General features: G+C 39.2%; 1 protein-coding gene across 1 annotated transcript; it reads right to left on the bottom strand.

The window, feature by feature from the left end:
* Positions 1–7,838: 7,838 nt before the first annotated feature.
* Positions 7,839–9,848, bottom strand: LOC311171641 (kelch repeat and BTB domain-containing protein 6; the record flags this gene model as incomplete). The annotated part of the gene is made up of 1 exon (XM_084234635.1): positions 7,839–9,848. One exon carries the CDS (start codon positions 9,846–9,848, stop codon positions 7,839–7,841), a length of 2,010 nt encoding a protein of 669 aa, XP_084090761.1.
* Between the last annotated feature and the right edge of the window lie 14,299 nt (positions 9,849–24,147).

Raw genomic sequence — 24,147 nt, 5'->3', positions numbered from 1 at the left:
GGAAGATTGTATGATTTCACTTAAATGTGGAAGATAAACTAATAAAAACAAATTGAACAAAGTAGTGGTTACTAGAAGGGAAGAGGAAAGAAGCAATTGTATTGTGACGGATGGAACACAGATTTTTCATATAAACAGTATGTAACAAATACAGATTTGTAATGTTATAAACCTGTTACTTACATAAAAAATAAGGACAAATGAAACCAATAATACTCCAAAGTACATTCACAAAATCATATTTGTGACACAGTAAAAGTAAAGTGTTTAGAAACTTATAGCAATTTGACAGTTACTGCATTTTTTTTATCTAATAAAGTTGGGACTAGAGAAAATCTCGATAGGTGCAGGAAAAGTATCTGACAAAATTTAACATGCATTGATAAAACCTCAACAAAAAAGGTAAAGAAGGGATGTTCAAGAACATTAACAAAGGGGCCCTCCCTAGTGGTGCAAGGGGTTAAGACATAGCATTATGAAGCTATCAGCAGCTACTGCAGCACAAGTTCGATCCCTGGCCAGGGAGATAACCCGCATGGCACAGCAGACATCTCCTGACTTGTCCACTGTTCCCCTCAGCAGTGTTTTTCAGTGGATCTGCCTGTTTTGCTCCCCTCTCTGTCTCATGAATCCTTTCACCCCCTGCATCTCTGGCCTGAACCCCAGCTCTCGTATGCATAAATAAATCAATCTTTAAAAAAAAGAAAGAAAGAAAGAAAGAACATAACAAAGGCTGTCCCGACCTTTGGGATTCGTAGGCACGAAAAGAGAAGGGCTGAGGATTGAAATGAGGGGCTTGAGACGACTTGCCGCTAGCGGTTGCTTCTTTATTTTTCCTTTACCTTCTCTTACTTCCACATGTTTTTCTTTTCCCTGTCTTTCTACCTTCCCTGGCCTTCTCCCTGCTCCTCTCGCAGTAACCTCTCTCTTAAATAACTTCTCTTAAATAATGTGTGCATGTTTACTGGTGGGTATTAAAACTATAGAGGCAAAAAGCATTCAGAGTTGGACAGAAAAAGGCGCCATATATTGAAGTACTTATGGGATCTATCTTGGAACTGGGTGGTGCCTACCGCCCTAGAATATGCAACCCAAACCTGCAGGAGAGAAAGTACCACGCAGAAGATATGTTAAGATCCCCTTAGGAGACCTATCATTTGCAAATAGATTATGCCTTTCAAAGACAAAATTTATGGCTGGTTGAATGACTAACTGTTTAATAAAACCATTCTTAGGTCCTGATACTAAAATGTGAGAGGCAAGGATGGGTTAAGAATTACCGGAGTTTAGATCTCTTCAGAGCAAATCTCAATCCCTGAAGATTTACTGATTTACATGAAACTTAAACAATCATTGAGAAGAAAAAACTGTAACTGAACTCGAGTTTATTTTATAACAATTATCTTTCTAAACAACTTGGATAGAAAACCCAGCTGAATTAGTAGAAGCTTATGAAAAGGTAGAGAACTTGGAGTAAATATGAAAGAGTTGAAAGTAGAGCTGTCACATTGCTTCCCTTTTCCTTTTGTAAGCTTGAATAGATTTGTTTCCTTTCTAATTATCTGCCATCTTTATAAAAGATAAATATGTGTGAGCATGATCATTCTATAATTGAAAACACTGCATTTGGTTTTCTGCTAGAATATGCCCATCACAAATAACCTGTAGCTTTGGAGACCAGTGGGTTGCTATGACAACCAGACAAAAGAGTTTAATAATAGCTTTCCCTCAAAGCTGGAAAATTGACAGAGAGCTATAAATGCAAGTGTTTCTCATATAAATGCAAACAAGTCCAAATACATTTACTTCTTTGTTCAACAAATATTCATTGAATGCCAGTGCTGTGCCTGGCACTATGTGAGGCCCTATGGAAAAGATAGATGTGGTTCCTCAATGATTCAATGTATGTTATAGTGCAGGAAATACAATAAATAGTAAACAAATTAATAAACTAAATAATTCTAGCATGTGAGAAAGTCACATAGGAAACAAAGTAATTGAACAAGCATTATCTAGTATAGAGTATGGAGAAGCCAGTCACAAGGTATAACAAAATTTGTCATCAAGCTTATAGGAAAAAACTAGCAGAAATGAAATAAAGAATGGAGTCTTATAGTCTTTGTTAATGTAAGATTAGAAACACACTACTAACATACACTTCACTTGCTGGCAATGGTTAGGGTTCTATATGAAAATAAGGGTTGTTTCTTAAATACAAGCATTTGTAATGAAATTATGATAAATGTTTTATCACATACTTGACAGGAGCATTATTCAAAATGTTCTCTAGCAGCTACCCTAAAGTTTTACACAAACAAAAAAGGTGACTCTATAGATGTATATTTAATAATGGTTAAACCAAAGTCTTTAAGAATTCAGCAAGAAGCTAAGTTTTAAATAGAATAATTATGGTTTATAACCTGGGCTTCAACATACATCTTTTTTTTTTAAGATTTATTTTATTTATACAAGAACCGGGGTACAGGCCAGATGTGCGGGAGGGTGAGAGGACTCACCAGAGACAGAGCAGGGAACAGAACTGGCAGACTGACGAAATACACTGCTGAGGGGAGCAGTGGGTGAGACAGGAGAGGTCTGCTCGTCACATGGGTTGCTTTGAGGGGATTGAACACGCACTGCAGAGGCCACAGACAGCCCCACAGTGCTGCGCTCAACCACCTGCACCACCAGGGAGGCCCTAGGCTTCAACATAGAGGGAAATAAATTACATTAGCCTAGCCCCTGAAAAATGATCTTGAAGCAGAAAATGCTAGAATGCCCAGCTTGCTGTAAGAAATTTCCAGTTTTCAAAATTACTCTAATTGTTATTTTTCTTATTTTTAAACAAAAACAACATTTGTTTAAGATACTCAATACTGCCATGGATTATACATAGTCATTTTTCAATGCTCTTTTATTTTTAGGAAGTTGGAACATCCCATGATACAAAGCCAAGACAATAGTCATGATCTAGAAAACCAGTACACAGTCTGTGAAACTTTATTTACTCAAATCAAAATGAAGTGTCATTGTCTTTTCTGTATAGAAGAGGAGCAAGATCCCAGGGAGTTGCCTAAGTCCTGGGATAGGAAGCATGTTGATTGTAATAACCCGTTGAACTGTTGTCATTGCCATGTGATAAAATCTGGTCTGACAAATGATATGGCAAAGATTGCTATTTAACCTAAAAGCCTCTCTCCCATTCTCTGAATTTTAACGAGATACATGCTGACCAGAATAAAGACTACCTCTCCCAAGTACCCCTGCACCTAGGTGTGGCCATATAATTAAAATCTGGCAAATATCAGATAACTGAAAGCAATATACACTATTTTCCTTCCAGGGAAGGGTCAGGATCTTGCCTTCTTCCTCCCTTTTGATGGCTGGAATATGGACACAAGGGTCAACCAGTTTAGACTATATAAACAGGACAACATCCAAGGGAGAGCAGAACCGGTGCACAGTAAAGCCTAGATCTCAGTTATCTTTCTAGATGAAAGGTGATGTAACAGGTTAAACTTTCATATGAGAAAATTCTCATTTAAACAACTATTGGGTTTTTATTATAACCACACCTATAATCTAATTACTGCACAAAATAAGAGAAAACAATATCCCCATTGTATCTTCTCTGTAAAAAAAAAAAAAAAAAAAAAAAAACCACAACAAACCCTGGGGTCTCCCTGGTGGTGGAGGCGTTAAAGACACAGAGCTATCAAGCTATTGCCAGCCCACTGCAGCACAAGTTCCATCCCTGGCTGACCAGGTAGCTAACCCACATGGCACAGCAGACATCTCCTGTTTCACCTGCTATTGCTCTCAGAAGTGTATTTCAGTCAATCTGCCTGTTCTGCTCCCCACTCTGTCTCTGGTGGATCCTCTCAACCCCCACCTTTGGCCTACACCCCAGTTCTTGTATGCATAAATAAATCTTTAAAACAAACAAACAAACAAAAACACCCTGAAGACATTTGGACTCTAGAACAGGCTTTGCCTGATACTAAATTTTTCAGTTAAAATATGGAAAAAGTTTTTTTATTTTTTTAGGAATAAACTAAATTCAGGTAATACTGCTTACAGTTTATGGTCCTGGCTGTTTTCTTTCTTTGAGGCACAAACAACTGTTTTGGAGGAAATACTTTGACATTTATGTAAATGTTTTTTTAATTGGTTTTCCTACACCTAATGAATAGTTGCCCTAAATAAGTATTTCTGATTGAGATATGGTGGTTACAGTCTCACTTCCAAAGCTAAAATTGCTTTGTAAAATGTAAAAGGTTGACTGGAATGGATAGATTGTTTAAGGAGAAAATATGTGTCAGATATAGATGGAGTGATACACAAAATTTTCCCTCCCTGTGCTTTAAGCCAGGTTAAATCCTTAACCCTGTGTTGAATAGTTTATAAAATAGATTCAGATAACCAATGGCTCAAAGCTAAGAGTGGATGAACCCCTCCTCCTTATTCTGCATAAAACATTACTCCATGGTACTTTGTAGTTGGTAGCTTCTGTGAACAGTATCTTTTATTATTATTAGTATTACTTTAAAAATATATTTATTAGGACCTCCCCAGTGGCGCAAAGGGTTGAGCGCCACGCTGTGAAGCTGTCTGCAGCCTCTGCAGTGAGGGTTCGATCCCCACCAGCTGGCGAGAATCCCACATGGTGTGGCAGATCTCTCCTGTCTCACCCACTGCTCCCCTCAGCAGTGTATTTCTGTTGTCTGCCTGTTCTGCTCCCTGCTCTGTCTCTGATGAATCCTCTCACCTTCCTGTACCTCTGGCCTGTACCCCAGCTCTTGTATAAAAATAAATAAATCTTTTTAAAAAATGTATTTATTGAACCCTCTTGATTTTAAAAATTCTCTTGTTGGTTCTTGAGTTTCTACACTAATCACATTTTCTATAAGTTAGTTAAAATGATAGAAAGGGGGCTAAAATTTTCAAGCAGGATAATAAAGATATATTATCATGAATGATCTTACCTTGGCTCTGATGAGATTCAGAAGTAATAAAAATTTTATTATTTCAACACCTTTGAAATAATACAATTATGAACATTTGCTTTTTTCTTGGGAACAGATCAAAAGTTTTCCCACATTCTAAACAAAATCAGGTACATTTCCCCCCCCTAAATTCCTCTTCAACTAAAAATGATAAAAAGCAATTATAACTTAATTTTAATCTTTAATCCATATTTAGACAAGCCAATTGCTAACTTAATTTTCATCCTTTTCGAAACCCTAATGCTACCTATCATTTGAAATTAAGAGAAGGAAAATTTTGGATTCTTTGAACTGTTCAGACTACAGGCACAGATATAAAAGATAATTAAGGTCACTCTAAATCTTACCAATAAGTAGTTCTGCAAACAACATTATAATGAGCATTTGCTGAAAGATGTGCCGATTAACTAGAAAATTGAGACAACGGTGCTTTCCTGTAAGAAGGGATTTCAACAATGTCAGTTGTGTCATTCACTGCACAAGCAAGGGTTTTATACATTTAGCAGAAACACCGAATTAAAAAGTCAGGAAGTCTGGGTTCTAGTAGCAGTTTTATTTGTAATTAATCACATACAAATCACTTATCTATAAAATAATGATTAACATCTATTCCCTAATCACAAACACATCACAAAGCCAAAATTCTTCCCAGAAAACCTCTTTGTAAACAAAGATATTACTACTATTTCGCATATGCTTTAACTGAAAGGCTGAAAATGATAAATTGGAAAATTTGTCTTTTATAAATTGGTGGCATAACTTAATTCTGCAGATGGATAATCTAGTTGAGAGCATCACTATCCTATTTAATCTGACAAAATAAAAAGCTATCCACAAGAAGTTACTGGTAAAGAGAGTTGGCAAAATAAATAAATAAATAAATAAATAACAGTTTTGTCAAGTATAGTGCTATAACAACCCTGTGGTCATATGGAACAAAATATAGTCGTAGACAACTAAAAGCATATTTGCCGGTTTAAAGGAACACATACTGCTAGGACAAGAATCTTATTTTACTAAAAACGTTTAACAGGAATATTTTGTAGAATCTTCAAGTGGCCAATCAAATGGCTAAGAAGACCTTTTTTAAGAGGGGCAAAGAAAACTTTTTGGGTCTCCCTCTCTTGATTTTTATTCATCCCACAGTATTTCATTTAAAAATTCAGCCCAAGAGCACATAGCTCTGTACTTTACCAGAGTGTAAGAAATGTTACCATTTTGTCACTAGAGAAACACAGAAGAGGAATCACCATGTTATTGAATGAAGATTCAGAAGGATAATTATTACTGGATATGGAAAAATTTATACACTTACAAACATCTGGTCATTTATCATGTATAAATATCATAGACTTAGAGAACCATATCTAGTAAACAAACCCTCAAGAGGTAAGCACTTATATCTACTCATATTAAACAACATCAGCATTGTGTAATTTAGTCTCTCTGGACTTTCCTTTAGATATGGTGACAGAAACAAAGACTGGAGCATGGTTCACAGAGAAACATAGAACAGATACAAATACCTTAATAAAATAGCTGTGTATACCATTGCTTAGGGAAATATTTTAGACAAAACATACTTTCACTACTGGCCTCAAATGCCATCATCCACCTGCGTTATTTAACTGTAAACTTTTAATACAAAAATACCTTTAAGCTGATAATAACATTTAGTAACTTACAAAACTGACAGAATATGTCAATACCACACAAAACAGTTCTATACACAACTTAGAGTTTTAAATTCTCTGCTGGCACTTGATTTTATAATTGATAGACACAATAACTACTTATCTCAATAAAATACTGTTCTTAGCTTATACATATTTTCACAGTCGATATTACCTCACAAAACAGTAAAGAATAATCACATATTTTGTTGACAAAGTCTCTAAGATGAACACACAAAACTGTACAGCAAAAAAATATTTTATAATCACATAAGCTTTTATAAGACAATGGATAAAAACGTACACAATCATGTCCAGTGAAAAAAAAAGTATTTTGCCTCTGATTCAATGAAGCATTTATCAAGTATAGATAAAAAAATATGAACCAAAAACCAAGTTACTGTTTTGTTTTTTAAGGTTTTAGATAACTGATGACACTACTAGAATGAAATATTTTTAGATGGAGAATTGGTCATTTTTTGTAAATACACATTTTATATTACAAAATTAAAACTGAAATATCTTTTCAAACAGTATAAACCTGTTTTTGTTTATACTCATTTGTACTTTGTTTTTTTTTCTTTGAACTTATAGCCATTTTACATTATACAGCAAATGAAATCACATTCAGTCACATTAAACATTTTTTTCCACGAAAAGGAAGGAAACGAAAACTTAGCAAACTATAACACAGAACATATTTTGTAAAACCCGACTAGCTTATAGTTTTGGAACTCTATTACACTATTCTGAAGGAAAATATATACTTTCAAAACCCTAGCTAATAAAACCTACCCAATCAGTTTCTGTTATGAAAATTAAAATTCAAGTTACAGTACTTGTGGCACTAAACAGTAATAATTAACACAAATAAATATAAATAACATAAACAAAATAATATATTAACATAAATAAACATAAGTATACTAAACAAATCAATGCTAGACTTGTAGAACAGTGAATTTAAATAGGTTGATTTGCGTGTTTAGATTCTTTAACATAAAATTACATTACTGTTTCAAACAAAACCCTTTTGAGACCAAACCTGAAATGAATCAACCTTCCTTTCTCCAGAAGAACGGAAAAGGTATCTAACTTTCCAAACCAGAAAAAATATACCTTAGGGTTTTCACATATCTAGAGCTCTGCTTATCCCAAGTTATTGAGGTGCTACCTGTACCCACAAATCATCATCAGATAAAGAACTTGAACTTCCTGACTCAGAATCCAGCTCACTGAATCCACCTAAGTCCCATTCAGTGCTAGACTCACTAGGAACCTCTTCTTCCTCAGTGAGGAAACTCTGACCAGACTCAAGACAGGAGGGATAAACACGAGCTGAGAGGCAAAAAAAGTTGGAATCAAACTGGAAGAGGCCTAATGTGGTACCTATATTAATCCACTGGTCTGCCCCAATGTCATATTCATATACTGTCACTCTGTTTTTTTTCCATTGTGGGGTGCGTGAGGTGATCAGCAATAATTTTTGGCCATGATTGATAATCCGGTAGTTGTTGGTCTCTGACACCATGGGAATATTATTTATCTGCCTCCATTCTCCTCGGACTGGATTATAGACCTTCATGACAGGGAGGTCGCAGATACAATAGATCTCATCATTGAAGACACAAGCTTCTTGAAAGTCATTGCGCTTAAGAGAAACACACTTCAGCCATATATTATGGCTAGGATCGTAGCAGAACATACGCTTACTGTTGAGAGCATAAAGATAGTTTTGAATTACCATTAGGTCAAAGGAGATGAAAGAATGGGGTAGTGGAGCCACGAGTACCCACTGGTTCCTCTGAACACTGTAGCATTCCACTTCCTTCAATTTAACTCCAGTGATAGGGTCTCGCCCACCCAAAATGTAAATATAGCCATTGAGATATGCCACATCCATGCCTTCCCGGCACAGCAAGCGGTCTGCAAGTTGCTGCCAACTGTTCTGGGCTGGTTTATACACCCAGAGGTCTTTCCTGGGCTGGGCGGCTAGATAAATGTCATGGTCTGGAGAAACACAGACTGCTAAGGTAGTTACAGACCTCGTGTGAGCAAGGCAGGTCACAGGTGATGGCACTTTGTAAATGTCCCCAGAATATGGGTCACAGCACAGAAAGGGATCTCTAGGGTGACCAAAGAAGATCACCATTTTCTTGGCACACACACCCAACCTCTGGGGTGGATTTTCTGCTGCAGATACAACAGAGCTGCTGCTGGTCTCTGGCTCTGGCACCAGAGACTTGTACAACATGTCACCATAGCGCAGCTGCAAAGCTCCTTCGATAAGGTCAAGGCAGTACTTCTTCACAATGGTGTTGGTCAGCAGCCCTTCCAGGTAATTCTGATCCTCATCAGTGAAGTGTGTCCAGCGCACACACTTGAAGACTTCTGCAGCGCTGGGACCCCGCTCCTTGGGAGCTGCCTCCAACCACTGCACCGCCACATGGCACACTGTTTGCTCTTGCTCTATGTTTAGACAATCTAGCCGTAAGACAGTCAGCATCTGGGCCAGGGTCAGATCTGCCAGAGTCTCCTCCCGAATCGAGCCCATCTGACTAAGCTGCTTGAAGTTGTGGGCTATAAAGGCTTGGGCCTGTGATCGGAGCTTGCGATGGCCGAAGGCATCCGCGAACTTGAAGATGGCGGTGCAGTTGGTCAGGTCCAGGCGGCGGGCTAGGAAGGAGGCACAGGCTTCCCGCACATATTCGAGCTGTAGCATATCAGAGGCCGCATAAAGGCGCTCCACGTTGGCCTCACTCAGGGACACCCGGCCCGTGTAGCAGTAGTCCACCAGCACCTCGAAGGACTCGGCGTCCACATCGTGCATGGTCACGCTCGCCTGCTGGCTCTCGTACATGCCGCCGGTGAACATGCTCTTGAAGTAGGGACACGCGGCGGCCAGCACGTTGCGGTTGCAGGGGAAGAGGCGGCCGGTGCCAGGCCCACTGCCAGGCGTGACCACCTCGATGGTCACATCGCACAGCAACCGCGCGTCGTAGAAGGACTTGAGCTGTGCCAGCAGGGCGGCCGAATGGGCCGTGTCCTTCAGCTCCTCTGGGCCAGTGAAAAACGCTGAGACTGTGGGTTTGTGAATCCTCTTGGGCCGCTTCCCACCGCGGGCACTGGCCAGGCGGCGAGAGCGCGGGGCCTCTTCCCGGGACTGCATGGTGGCGATGGCGGCGGGGGGCCGGGCGAGAACAGGTGCGCGGGACCGGCTCCGGCTCCTCCTCAGCCTCCGCTCACTGGCTCTAAGCACTGGGTGTCTCCGGAGAGACTGCAGCACGTGTCCATTTACTAATTCAGCCCCACTCCGCGGTGCCACCTCCCTTTATTGCGTAGACCGTGTCTGACTCACCCTTTTCCAGCTCTGCGCCCTTTCTCTCCTCAGCTCGCCCTCACAGGAGCCGCTGGCTGGAGCCAAGAAAGCCGCTACCGCTGCGTTGGCAAAACCGGTAGGCGTCCAGGAGAACTACAGCTCCCAGGCTGCCTTTCGCGCCTCGAGGCATGCCGGGCCCTCAGAGTAATGGGCTTAGGCCGCTGGACAGAGGCCGCTTTGCATAACGGGAATAGTAGTTTCAGTAATCTCGCGAGATCGAGGCCGTTCATTGTTTCGGCTGACGGAATGAAAAATCGGTAATTCTCCTCGATTCGGTTTTACGGTTTCGAACCCGGGGTTTGGAATCCACGTCACCCACCCGTTCTGTGTTTATCGATCGTTGGCCTTCGCTGTTAGAACTGTGTCCTGTGTTTAAAATATGAATAGCCGTAGTATCAGAGCGTTATGTGACGATGGAGTTAAGAGAAATTGCGTCGGGTAGTGCTCGCAACGTAGAATATTAGACTAATTAATAAGGTATGGTCGCGGCACCTATGATATAAGGTTTCGTCTAGCGTTTATGCAAGATGAAGCATCCTCTGATTTGAATTTGTGAAACTGTTGGAGTTTAAAAAAGAAACCCTGCAGATTTCTTTAGAAATCCCTTTAGGGTTTTTTTTTAATTTTTTAGATCATTTTTAGGTTCACTGTATAGAGTAGAAATTACAAGGAACTCAAATATACGCCACCCTTTAACAGTTCCCCTTATTAACAGTTTGCATTGGTGTGTGTATTTGTAACAAGAAATGAGTTTATACTGATAACGTCATTAATTAAAGCATATAGTTTATAACAGGGCTCACTTTTTGTATTGTAAAATATATGGATTCTGGAAAATGTACAATGTGATATATCCACCATTACAGTAACAGAATGTTTCACTTTCCTAATAATCCTGTGTTCAGTCAATTTATGCTTCCTCCTTCTATCCCACACCAAGGAACCACTGGTTTTCTTACTGTTCATATAGTTTTCCCTTTCCCAGACTGTTAGAGAGTTGGATGTCTGCAGTATGTAGCATTTTAATCTATCTTCTTCCTAGCAATATTCATCTTCCTAGCAATATTCATTTCCGTTTCCTCTATGTCTTTTAATGACTTGATAGCTCATTTTTTTACCATTGAACAATATTCCATTGTATTACATTTTACTTATCTATTCACCTGCTGAATGATGTGTTTGCTTTGAATAAAGTTGTGAATAAAGCTGCTATAAACACTCATCTGTTGGGTTTTATATGAATGTAAGTTTTCAGCTCCTTTTGGTACATACCAAGGAGTGTGACTGATGTATCCTATCAGCTTTGTAAGGAACTGCCAAAATGATTTCCAAAGTGGCAGCTGTCTTGTTTTGCATTCCCAATAGTAATTAATTATTGTTCCACATCCTCCCTATTATTTGATCTCGTCAGTGCTTTGGATTTTAGACGTGAGAGATTTTAAACTTGCCTCTTTGGAAAAGTTCTGAAGGATAATATTTTAAACATCAGCAATATCTGCAAGTCCACTAAATTGTATTCTTAGCAGTATGTATGATTGTCTCAAATATGCAAATCAGAAACACAAATAGATGCTTTGGTGATCTTAGAAAGCCAGTATTTCATATTCAAAAAGCAGTGCTAAAATATTTTCACTAAGCTCTTAATGTGATTATTTATAACTATTTCAGTAGAGCTCCTTTCACTGCCATCCAAAATCAAATGAAGGTTTTGGAATTGTAGTTATTAAATTTAAAATAAAATTATTTCACCAAAGAGATCTTGTTCTGCACAAATTCCTTAGTGTTCAGTGTCATACATGCCCTACTATCCCTTTAGTCTTACCTATGCTGTCTAAGGTGTTTTACAGCTGTATTTATAAACATTGTCTCAGTACAATTGACCCTCTGTATCAATGGGTTCCATATCTATAGATTCTATCAATTTCGAGTCAAAAATACACGCTGTAGGGCCTCCCCAGTGGCAAAGCGGTTGAGCGCTGGGTTGTGAAGCTGCCCGCGGCCTCTGCAGCGCCGGTTCCATCCCCGGCCACGGGCGAGGGTCCCACATGGCTTGCAGACCTCTCCTGCCACCCGCTGCTCCCCTCATCAGTGTGCTTTGTCCCTCTGCCTGTTCTGTTCCCCGCTCTGGCTCTGGTGAATTCTCTCACCCTCCCGCGCTTCTGACTGTACCCAGTGCTTGTATAAATTAATAAATAAATCTTTAAAAAAAAAAATACACGCTGTAGTTAGTTAGACTTATGATGTTGTAAATGTACTGACCGCTAAACTTCTTTTTTGTCATTATTTCCTAAATAATACTGTGTAACAACTATTTGCATAACATGCACACTGTAGTTAGTATATAAGTAATCTACAGATGGTTAAAGTATAAGAGAGGCTGTATGTAGGTTATATGCAAATACTATGCCATTTTATACAAGATATTTAGGTATCCAAGAATTTCACCATCTGTGTGGGGTGAGGGGTGTTCCTGGAACCGGTCTACAGGGAATGACTGCATAAAATCTTTTAAAAAAAAATTGTGCTCAGTTGTTGAGTTTTAACTTCTTCATCTCTGCCCTTAACACTGTTATTTGCTTTAGATTATTCATCACAAAATGGAAAATACTTATTAGACACTATGCTGTAAGGCCTGCAGCAGTATTGTTCAATAGAATTCTCTGTGATGATAAAAATATTCTGTATCTGTGCTAGTCAGTGTGGCAGCCATGAAGCACAATGTCTCTTAAGTTCTTTAAGCGTGACTAATGCAGCTAAAGAACTGAAGTTTTGATTTCAGAAACATAGCACTGACAGCAACTATTCAATGTGGGAAAGGAAAATCTTTTCAGCAAACTGGGTGATGGAAAAAAGTTAACCTTGAAACTGACAGTGCTCAACTTTGCCAAATCCCTGTGCTCCAGGAGGACAGTGATAATTTTGAAATTCCTTCAGGTTTTTTTTCTCCCCCAATTAACCCCTTTTTGCATTCTGATATAGCTTATGATAACAAGCCACCTTTTCCCATATGACTTACATAAGGCTCACTGACCACTGTTTTTCATGGCTACTGTAATACTCACAGATGACCTCTTATTTACCTTGTGAGAAGGTTAAACACAAATCTTTCCATTTTTGCCTGAACCTGCTGACAAGGTCAAAAACTAAGTCTCTAATTTCTAGTCTTTTGTCTTATGAATGATTAACAGAGTAAAAGCCTGCCCAAACTAGCCTGATCAAAACATAAACCTTTCCAGTTCACCTGAGAGACTTATGGTTACAAAAACAATCTTAACTGTAATCCACTCCACCATTCCATGTATAACTTGTCTAACTTCTCCCTATAAAAGTCTAAGGCAGAATGGCCATACCTTTGGATCTGAGCTATTCTCCATATTGCAAAAGTATAGATAAAATCCATTTCCTTTCTTGTTTGTTTTGTCTTTAACTGTTTGGTATCATTACTGGAATGGAACTAGAAGCCCAATTCTAGGCCCTATTTTCTCCACCGAGGTACTGAGATCTCTCCAACCTCAATGCTGCTTCCAGATTGGCAATATGAGGATCTCAGGGTAAATCCAGCTTTTGATCCATGGGCTCCAGACAACTGTCCTTGGTAGCAAAGTAAGTATTTGACTTTGGTTCTTTGAGCCTTCCCTTGGTTTGGTTTACTGTTAGCTATTGTTTAACTTTAGTATTATGGGAAACTCTCAGCCTACTCCTTAATACTCTTAAAAATTCACATCATTTATATGTTTCATCACTAAGGTAAAAATTCAGATCATCACCTCCTCAAATGGAAAGATTTTACTGAGGACAAAGGATAACTTATAACTCCAGTGGCCCCTCAGGGATACTTGGAATCTCCCTAAACCTGTCTATCTATAAGGTACCCTCAAATCTCAAGACTTTGAGATTCCTTCTCATCAATGTTCAGCTTACATTGCTTGGCATGAAGCAGCTCAAAAATAAGAAAATGTCTGTAAGTCTACCTCAAACTGTATAGTTTCCTAAGGACTTTTACCATCATCACTGATCTTATTCACAAGCCTGTCCTCACCCAGAACTCACCATGTCACAAACCAGCCCTTTCTTCTACCCTTGATTCCTCCTTTTTTTTTTAGGATTTATTTGTTTATACAAGAACCAGGGTACAGGCCAGATGCACGAGAGGGTGAGAGAATTCACCAGAGACCAAGTGGGGAACAGAACAGGCAGACTGATGAAATACACTGCTGAGGGGAACAGCGGGCGAGACAGGAGAGGTCTGCTGTGCCATGCGGGATTCTCGCCGACTGGCTGGCGGGATCAAACCCGCGCTGCAGAGGCTGCGGACAGCTTCACAATGCGATGCTCAACTGCCTGCACCACCAGGAAGGCCTGATTTCTCCTTTTTCTGATTCTCTTTTTTTCCCCCTTAGTTTTCTTCCCTTAGTCCTTCTTCCTCTTTACCTCTCCTTGCCTCCATTAAATTCTTTGCCCTGAACTCCCCATCCAACCCTTATTATTGATCCTTCCCACCTGTGAAAGAAGGTAAAAAACCTGTATACCCACATGAACAAGGTGTTTTTTTAGTCCTTGACCTCACTCAGATTTACATGTTATTAAAATCCTTCTGGATCCTGATAATAGAGAAGAATTTAGTAATCAATCCAGACTTATCCTTGTGGCAGATTCTCCTGATATCCATGATTTATATCAACCTGTACAACTACTGGTGGATATACCTAGAGATGCCATTTTATTGTTTGGAAAAAGTAAGTAGATCACTTTTCAGTAAATAGATCACCTTTAAATACATCAGAACACCCCTGAGGCTGATGTGCAGAATAAAACCATCACACAGAGGACTTTTTAAACCCATTCCCATTGTCTTTCTTCAAAAATTGATTAAAGATACAAGACTCCAGAAAATAAAGGTAAGAGGGCCTCCCCGATGGCACAACGGGTTGAGCGCGGTGCTGCGAAGCTGTCCGCAACCTCTGCAGCGTGGGTTCATTTCCCATCCTGCCAGGGAGATTCCCACATAGCGCGGCAGACCTCTTTTGCCTCGCCTACTTTTCCCCTCAGCAGTGTCTTTGGTCAGTCTGCCTGTTCTGGTGCCCGCTCCGTTTCTGGTGAATTCTCTCACCCTCCCGCACCTCTGACTGTACCCAGTTCTTGTATAAATAAATAAATCTCTAACTAAAGACAACATTTAGAAAAAAGTTTGGAATGGCTTCTTTGGTCTCACTCCTTTTTTTTAAAGATTTATTTTATTTATGCATACAAGAGCTGGGGTGCAGGCCAGATGTGCAGAAAGGACCCACCCAGGACAGAGTGGACCAGCTCCCTAGCTGGGAATCAAACTCATGCTGCGGTAGCTGCTGATAGTTTCACAATGCTGAGACTTAGCCCCTTGAGCCACCAGGGAGGCCCTACTCTTCCCTCTTTTATACACAAGAAGAAAGGCGAACGCATATCCTTGTTTTCAGATTAGTAGCTTTTCTCTGCAAACAGGCTATTTCCACAACGGAAGTAAATCTACTACCAGAAAGAATTTTCCCGACTTGAGGACCCTTTTGTTCTTCTCTAGTGATAGAACTCATTTCAATAGTAAGGTTATTCAGTATTTCCACTTGCAAAACCTACTGTCATTACCACCCTCAATCCTTTGGAAAAATGAAACAGACCAACTGTGTTCTTAAATTCAAACTAAGCAAACTCTAAAGAACTCAATCAGCCCAAAATCTTCTACCTAATCATTATCCCCTTATGAGGGAATACTGGCAGGCTTTACCTCTTCTGGTCCTCAGATGACTTGTAATTTGATCCGATGCAAAATCTATTCTTAAATACTGCCAAAGTCTTACTAAATACACTCATACTTATTGTCAACACACCAGGTTACCTTTCCCACCACATTGCTTTACGTGATTTTCAAAGTGAAGATTTCATCTTCTGAAGAAATCAAAAAACTAATCTTGAATCCAAGTTTCAGGGATCTTACACTGTCCGAACCACCAACACTGCTGAAAAACTACAAGGGGTACTACATGTACTTCTTTCACAATTTAAAAAATAGAAAACAATTACAGTTTCACGTGTGTGGAACTTGGAAGTCACCACTCTGTCCTAACAAGTAAAAAGCTAAATTGACTTAAAATCAACAACTCTTACTGAACCCATAAGAGAGGGAAGGACACAGGGCAAAATTTACCAAGATTGGAGACACAGACAGATGAGTACAGGGAGTCAAGGCTTACCTGAGCAGAGGCCTAGGAGTAGAAACTGACTTTGCAAGAGAGGAAATCTTGAACTATAATTGAATAATTGCTGGATGCTCGTGAACGACAAGTCTACTGTTAAAAACTCCAAGTGATCCAGTCATGAGAGGCAGGGGACATAATATGAGATTTACCTCTAGGAGCTCGACCAGTTTTCACTGTTCATATGGAGAAATATCCTCTCATACTTCTCGCAGGGAGAGGGGAGAAGGAACCATTTTAAAATACACCAGAGCACGCTGTCCTTAATAAGGTCTGTCCTCAGGTGATGCTGTTTAACCAGAACTTAACCATCTGGGATCTAAACATAGCCTAACTAACCTAGAGAAGAGAAAAACCCAGTTCTCCTCAGCCGTAGCCTCCCACATGGGAGAAGGGCAATACGTCATCCCAGCCAACTCTAGCCATTCTGTCTCACCTAAAAGCAAGGGGGAAAATATACATTTTCTCAACCCATTCATCTATTGGTGGACTCTTTTGCATATTTTAGCTATTGTGAATAATGCTGCAACAAAAATAGGAGTGCAGATATCTGTTCAAGATACTGAATTGGGATTGCTGAATCATACTGTAGCTTTATTTTTAATTTCCTGAATAATCTTCATACAATAATCTGAATAATCATACTGTTTTCCATTTGGCTATACAGTTTAAATTCACACCAACAGTACTCTAGACGTCTCTTTTCTCCACACCCTCTTTAAAATTGTTATCACTTAGTGTTATACAGTTATCTAATCTTCTTTTGCATGTGGCTGTCCAGTTTTCCTAATACCATCTGTTGAAAAGGTTTTCCTTGCCCCATTGTAATCACTTGCCTCTTGTATCATACATTAGTTGTCCATTTTTATGTGGATTTATTTCTGACCCCAAATTCTGTTCCATTGAGCTATGTGTCTATTTGTAGTCCCAATACCATGCTGTTTTGATTTTTTTTTTAATTTTATTTATTTATTTTTTAAGATTTATTTATTTATTTATACAAGCACTGGGTACAGTCAGAAGCACCGAGGGTGAGAGAATTCACCAGAACCAGAGCGGGGAGCAGAACAGGCAGACTGATGAAATGTGGGGATGAAATGAGGGGAGCAATGGGTGCGGCAGGAGAGGTCTGCACGCCATGTGGACCCTCGCTGGCGGCCGGGGATCGGATCGAACAGGCGCAGCTTCGCATCCTAGCTCTCAACCGCTGCGCCACCAGGGGAGGCCCCTGAGTATTTTTTTTTTAAGATTGGTTTATTTATACAAGCACTGGGATACAGGCCAGAGGCGCAAGAGCGTGAGAGAATTCACCAGAGGCAGAGCAGGGAGCAGAACAGGCAGAAGGACCGAAATACACTGATGAGGGGAGCAGCGGGGAAGAGAGGAGAGGTCTGCAGTGCCATGTGGGAATCTCCCTGGCCAGCTGGGAATCAAACTGGTGCTGCAGAGGCTGTGGACAGCTTCACAGCGCTGCGCCCAACCCGCTGTGCTTCCGGGGAGGCCCCTGATTATTATTGATATATATAATTTGAAGTTAGGAACCATAGAACCTCCATTTTTGTTCTTTTTATCTCAGGATTGTTTTGGCTATTCAGGCTCCTTTGTAGTTCCAAATAAATTTTATGATTTTTGTTCTATTTCTGTCAAGAATGTCATTAAGATTTTGATAGGAATTGAATCTGTATATTGTTTTAGGTAATATGACCATTGTAATGATGTTAATTCTTCCAAGCCATAAGCACAGAATGTCTTTCAATTTCTTTGTTTCTTCTAGTCCCTTCAACAATGTCTTATAGTTTTCAATGTACAAGTCTTTCACCTTTGGTTAAATTTATTCCTATGTATTCAGTTCTTTTTCATAGGATCATAAATGGAATTTTTTCTCCTGATTTCTGTTTCTGCAGGTTTATTATTTGTGTTTAGAAATGCAACAAATTTTTGTATATTAATTTTGTAGCCTGTCACTTTACTGCATTTATTATTTCTAACAATCTTTTTATTGGTATGTTTGAGATTTCCTATGTTTGTTTTCATCTCATCTGCAAATAGTGATTGTGTTTCTTCTTTCTTTCCAATTTGGATGTTACACCTTTAACTTCCTCCCTCTACTTTTAATCATCATTATCTTGAGTATAGGTATTGTTATAATTTTTCAATCATCAAATATGAATTTTAAAACTCATGATTTATAAAACATAACATATATTACCAATGTAGTATTTTATATGTATTCCTATTTCTGCTTTTTTCTGTTGTTCCTTCTTCTTTCCTAATATAACAAGACATCTCTTTTATCATTTTTTCCCCAATCTTTTAGGGATAACCTGCTAGAAACAGTTTTATTTTTTATTCACCTGAGAATTTATTTTATTCAGTCCTTGAAAATGGTTTTGCTGGATGTGTACTTTGCATTTGACAGTTCTTTTCCTTTAATGCTTAAAAAACACAGTGCCATGTTCTTCTGTTCTTCATAGTTTTGGATGAGAAATCCACTATTGTTCATATTGATGTTATCTTAGAGGTAATGCGTCATTTCTCTCTGGCTGCTCTCAATATATTTATCTTGACATTTACAGACAAGAAAATACTACATAAGATACATGTAAGATCCTTTTAAGGTACCTACCACTAGAAGATAGACTCTGCCTTTTAAAAACTACATTCATAGTTGGTTGAATGACTCAGATAAGACTTGGTTTATTGAAAATAGTAATGAGTTTTCTATGATGACTAACCCAGTATAATAAAATCCTTCTCAGTTCCTGTCCCTAAAATATGAGAGGATTGAGAGGGATGGAGAAGTACCTTACACTGAACCTTTTCAGGCTCAAAATTGGAAATATCACTTTTTGTAAAACTATTATCATTTGTTAATTTAACATAAGATTTAAAATTTAAATTAAACAAGAAGGAGATGAGAAAATATTTGGGCTATAATTGAGTCCTTCGCAGTTCTTTATTTTGCAAAAATTATGTTTCAAAATTATTTCCTTAACAATTTGGTCAGAAAATCTAACCAAATTCATAGAGATATGTGGAAAGGACAAGGACTTAGAGGAAATATGAAAAGGTTAGTGAGTCATACTGCTTGCGGTGTTTTTCATAGCACTTACTGCTTTGAATAGATTTATTTCCTTTCTCAGTCTCTCCCGTCTTCATAAAGGAAAACCTCTTGGTACTCCGGTATAATATGAGAAATGTGATTCATAGTAGTGTCATTATTTCAGAACTGAAAATACTGTTTGGTCTTCTGGGAAAATAAGTGCATCAAAATTAACTTGTAGCTCTGGAGGCCAGTGGGTTGCTATAACAACAAGAAAAATGGCGCAATAATAGCTTGCCCTGAAAGCTTATAACTCACTAAATGATGAGCTCTGTAAATGCAGGTATCTGTCCTATAAATGCAAACATGCACAAAACATATTAATTTATTTCTTCTTTCATGGGAACTCTATGTCTGGCTCCATTCTAGGAATTGGTAAAAAAGATACATGGTCCCTCTTATGATAGAGTGCATATTCTAGTGGAGGAGACAGAAAATAAGGAGCAAATAAATCAATACACTAAATAATTCCAGCATGTGAGAATGCAAATGAAACAGGGGTTTTATTTGTTGGACAAAGTAGAGTGTAATTACTCCAGTATAGGATATAGATACAATATAAATCTTGACTTTAAGGGCATGTGAACTTTAGTAAAGGAATAAGGTACTGAGTCTTAAGAATTTTTAGTACTAAAAATAGAGAAACACTACTAACTTTATTATTTTGGCTAGGAGAGTTTTTTTCCACTTTTTAAAAGATTTATTTATTTATGCATACAAGAGGTGGGGGGGTGGTGAGAGGATTCACCAGATACAGATCGACTGAAATACAGGCAGATGGACTGAAATACACTGCTGAGGAGAGCAGCAGGCGAGATGGGAGAGGTCTGCTGTGCCATGTGGGTAGCTGCCTGGCTGGGGATCGAACTTGTGCTTCAGTGGCTGTGGATAGCTTTGTAGGTTGCCTTTTAACCTCTTGCCCCACCAGGGAGGCCCCTACTGATTTTTTTTTTTTTTGACAAATGCCCTGCATGTTTTCACAGAGTATACTCTGAAATAGGTAAAATGAAGACAAATCCAGATAATGGAGCTTTTCAGTGAGCTATCAAACTGGTCAACTAGTGACAATCCTCTGGGATAGGCCTTTGAGGGAGCTCCAAATCCATTCTGTTTGCTCCAGAGGCTGCTAAACTACTGTTTTTCATTATTACTGTACTTGTGAAGCTGTTGTAATTGAAGACTTCCAAGGAGCTGGGAAGAGAGAGGTGGGATCAGGATATGTTAAAACACCATTAGTGTTACTATTCTCACCAAAATTCAACAGTTGTTTTTTTTTTTTAAGATTTATTTATGCATACAAGAGCTGGGGTACAGGCCAGAGGTGCGGGGGGGTGGGGGGTGAGAGGATTCACCAGAGACAGAGTGGGGAACAGAACAGGCAAACTGACCAAAGTACACTGCTGAGGGAAGCAGCGGGTGAGTCAGGAGAAGTCTGCTGCGCCATGTGGGTTGCTCCCTGGCTAGCCGGGAATTGAACTCATGTTGCAATGGCTGCGGACAGCTTCATAGGTTGCATCTTAACCCTTGTGCTACCAGGGAACCCCAGCAGTTGTTATTTTTAATAAACATTTTTTGGAATTGTAGGCCTGTAGTTAATTTCCAGTGTTCCAATAAATTTATTTTGAGAGTTTGTGCTGTTTTCATTGCTTTTTTTTTTTTTTTTAGTGCCCATAATGACATCTCTCTCTCTTTTTTTAAAATATTTATTTATTTATTTATACAAGCACTGGGTACAGTCAGAAGCATGGGAGGGTGAGAGAATTCACCAGAGCCAGAGCAGGGAACAGAGCAGGCAGACTGATGAAATACACTGCTGAGGGGAGCAGCGGGCACGGCAGGAGAGGTCTGTCGTGCCTTGTGGGACCCTCGCCGGCAGCCGGGGATCTAACCGAGGCTGCAGAGGCTGCGGGCAGCTTCGCAGCCCAGCGCTCAACCGTTGCTCCACCAGGGGAGGCCCTGGTTTCATTGCTTTTTTTTTTTTTTTTTATAGCGGCATGTTTTATTTATTTATTTATTTATTTGTTTGTTTGTTTGTTTATTTGTTTATACATGCACTGGGTACAGTCAGAAGCGCGGGAGGGTGAGAGAATTCACCAGAGCCAGAGCGGGGAGCAGAAAGGCAGAAGGACCAAAGCACACTGCTGAGGGGAGCAGCGGGCGGCAGGAGGGGTCTGCGCACCATGTGGGACCCTCCTCCCGTGGCCGGGGAGCAGCCGGGAATCGAACCGGCGCTGCAGAGGCTGCAGGCAGCTTCGCAAACCCGCGCTCAACAGCTGCGCCACCGGGGAGGCCCTGGTTTCATTGCTTTTATGGAGGAGATTTTGCGGGGTTATTGTGGCACCATTCAGATTGAATTACTGATACACAGGATAACTTGCATGAATTTTAAGATGTGCTGAGTGAAGAAAAATGATCTCAAGAGGTAACATACTATATAATTACATTCATATAGCACTCTTTAAGTAAAAAATTACAGAGATGGTTTGTGGATCAGGGCTTCACAAGGGTTTAGGGAAGTGGGAAGGGAAAATGCTCTGACTATAAAAGCCTAGAGCAAGGAATAGATGTAATAGAACTATTTTGTATTTTTATTGTACTGGTGTTTTAATTTGAGAGAACTAAATATACACAAGCAAATGAGCGCATGTAAAAGTGATAAAGTGAGAAAAAGTGACAAAATGTGAATGTCTTTGATTTATATCAATGTCAATTTCTTGATTGTGTTACAGATACACCTCCGTGAAGGGGAGGCACAATTCCCCCCACACCCACTAAGATACAGCCACCTTGGATTACAAATCTCAGTATGCCATGAATTGGACCTCCCAAGCTGGGGAGGTAGTAGGAACAGGGTTGGAGCTGAGTGGCCCGGTGAACCTATGTAATATGGAAGGCAAGCAGGCCTGCTCTTTCTTTTCTGGTTTTGACTTGCCTCCAGAGACTTGGAGGAGTGTGGAGGAGAGACATGTAGAGACACTTGGAAGGGATAATTTGGAAGAGACACGTGAGTGAGAAACATATAGGGACTTGTGCCTTGGCAGACACAATGGTAGCCATTATCTTGATTTGTACTTTGATTTTTGTCTCTTTATGTCCCAGCCTAACCCCTTACTTGTTCCTTACCACAAAGTACCTTAGACTGTGACAAGTTCTTATGCCTCAGTGAGCCCACTTCAGGCTGACCTGGTTTGGCTGGGCATTTGCCCAAGAGGGATGGATAATTTTGGGTATTTTATTGGGAAACTATTAAGGAAAGCCTTTCTTGTCTATGTACACTAATTCTATTAAGAATATTTAACACTAATACTCTGCTTCCTTAATGCCTTTGTGTGGTAGATGGCTGAATTATTTTTGAGTGTGCATCCCTTAACAACTTGGGGTCTGTGGGTACCCCTCAGTCACACACTAACAATTGTAATACTGAAGTATAGTTAAGCAAGATGACACTCTTCTAGGTGAAGAGTTTATGAGATCTCACTTTATTATTGCTAACAATACATAATAATATCAAAATAAAAATTTAAAATGATTGCTCATATTGAAAAATTATAATTGTGAAATTTTTACATCACATATTTGAGAATAGTAATTATTCAAAATACTCTGGCAGCTATTTTGAAATTTTCACAGCTACAAAGTGGTATTGTGTGTGTATGATGAATATAAGCAGATACTCCAATTAATGTGAAGTTGGCACAAGAACTGGGCAGGCCACTAAGTTTTGTGTAGACTAATATGGCTAATGATCTAGGTTTTTATTGAACAGGTAATTAGGTTACATGTATACAATACTGAAAAAAGTATTATTCAGGCACAGAAAATTCTAGAATATTGGTATAGCACCTATTTTTGAGATGCACCCCCTTCCATAAGGAATTCTATATAGGTGAGGCAATTTTTGGTTACTTTTAAAACTGAATTGTAGAGATGTAGGTAAGTAAAAAATACATAGTTATGAATAATCCTAGGATAAGCAAAATAAAACAAAGGTATGTCAATTTGCTCTGGGACATACTGGAACCTAGTTAAAACTGAATATAGTATATTTCTTATCTTTCCTATAACTAAAAAAAATTATATTCTAGGGTCTAATATTTTATATATTCTTAAAGCAGATTTCAAAGTACTGCTCATAAAATGTGTCCCCAGGATGCTAGTCCAAAAAATGTAATTTAATTTTGTCATGATTACATTCAAAGCAAAATGATTTTTTAATGTTTTATATACTGCAAGATTTGAGAAATTTTCCCACTTAGAGCATTTTATTTTATTTTAATTTTTTTAAAGATTTATTTATTTATTTATACAAGCACTGGGTACAGTCAGAAGCACGGGAGGGTGAGAGAATTCACCGGAGCCAGAGCGGGGAGCAGAGCAGGCAGATTGACAAAGCACACTGCTGAGGGTAGCAGCAGGCGGCAGGAGAGTTCTGTCGTGCCATGTGGGACCCTCGCTGGCGGCCGGGGATCGAACCAGCGCTGCAGAGGCTGCGGGCATCTTCGCAACCCAGCGCTCAACCACTGTGCCACCGGGGAGGCCCTCACTTAGAGCATTTTAGAGGGATTCATGTTTTTGAGATGTTAGTATGTGTTTATCCAGAGGCCTATATTCCAGATACTATTTTATTTTACTGTTTATTTTTAAATTAATCTTATTGAGATTAGAGTATCTGAACTGATTATTGTAACTGATGGTCAAAAAATACAGTACTAAAATATGAAAATGTATAATTTGATCAGGTATGCTCAGGTTTTATTTT

This window comes from Talpa europaea (genome assembly GCF_964194135.1).
Source record: "Talpa europaea genome assembly, chromosome: 6".
NCBI classification, from domain to species: Eukaryota; Metazoa; Chordata; class Mammalia; order Eulipotyphla; family Talpidae; genus Talpa; species Talpa europaea.
This window is presented reverse-complemented; position numbering and strand designations above follow the sequence as displayed.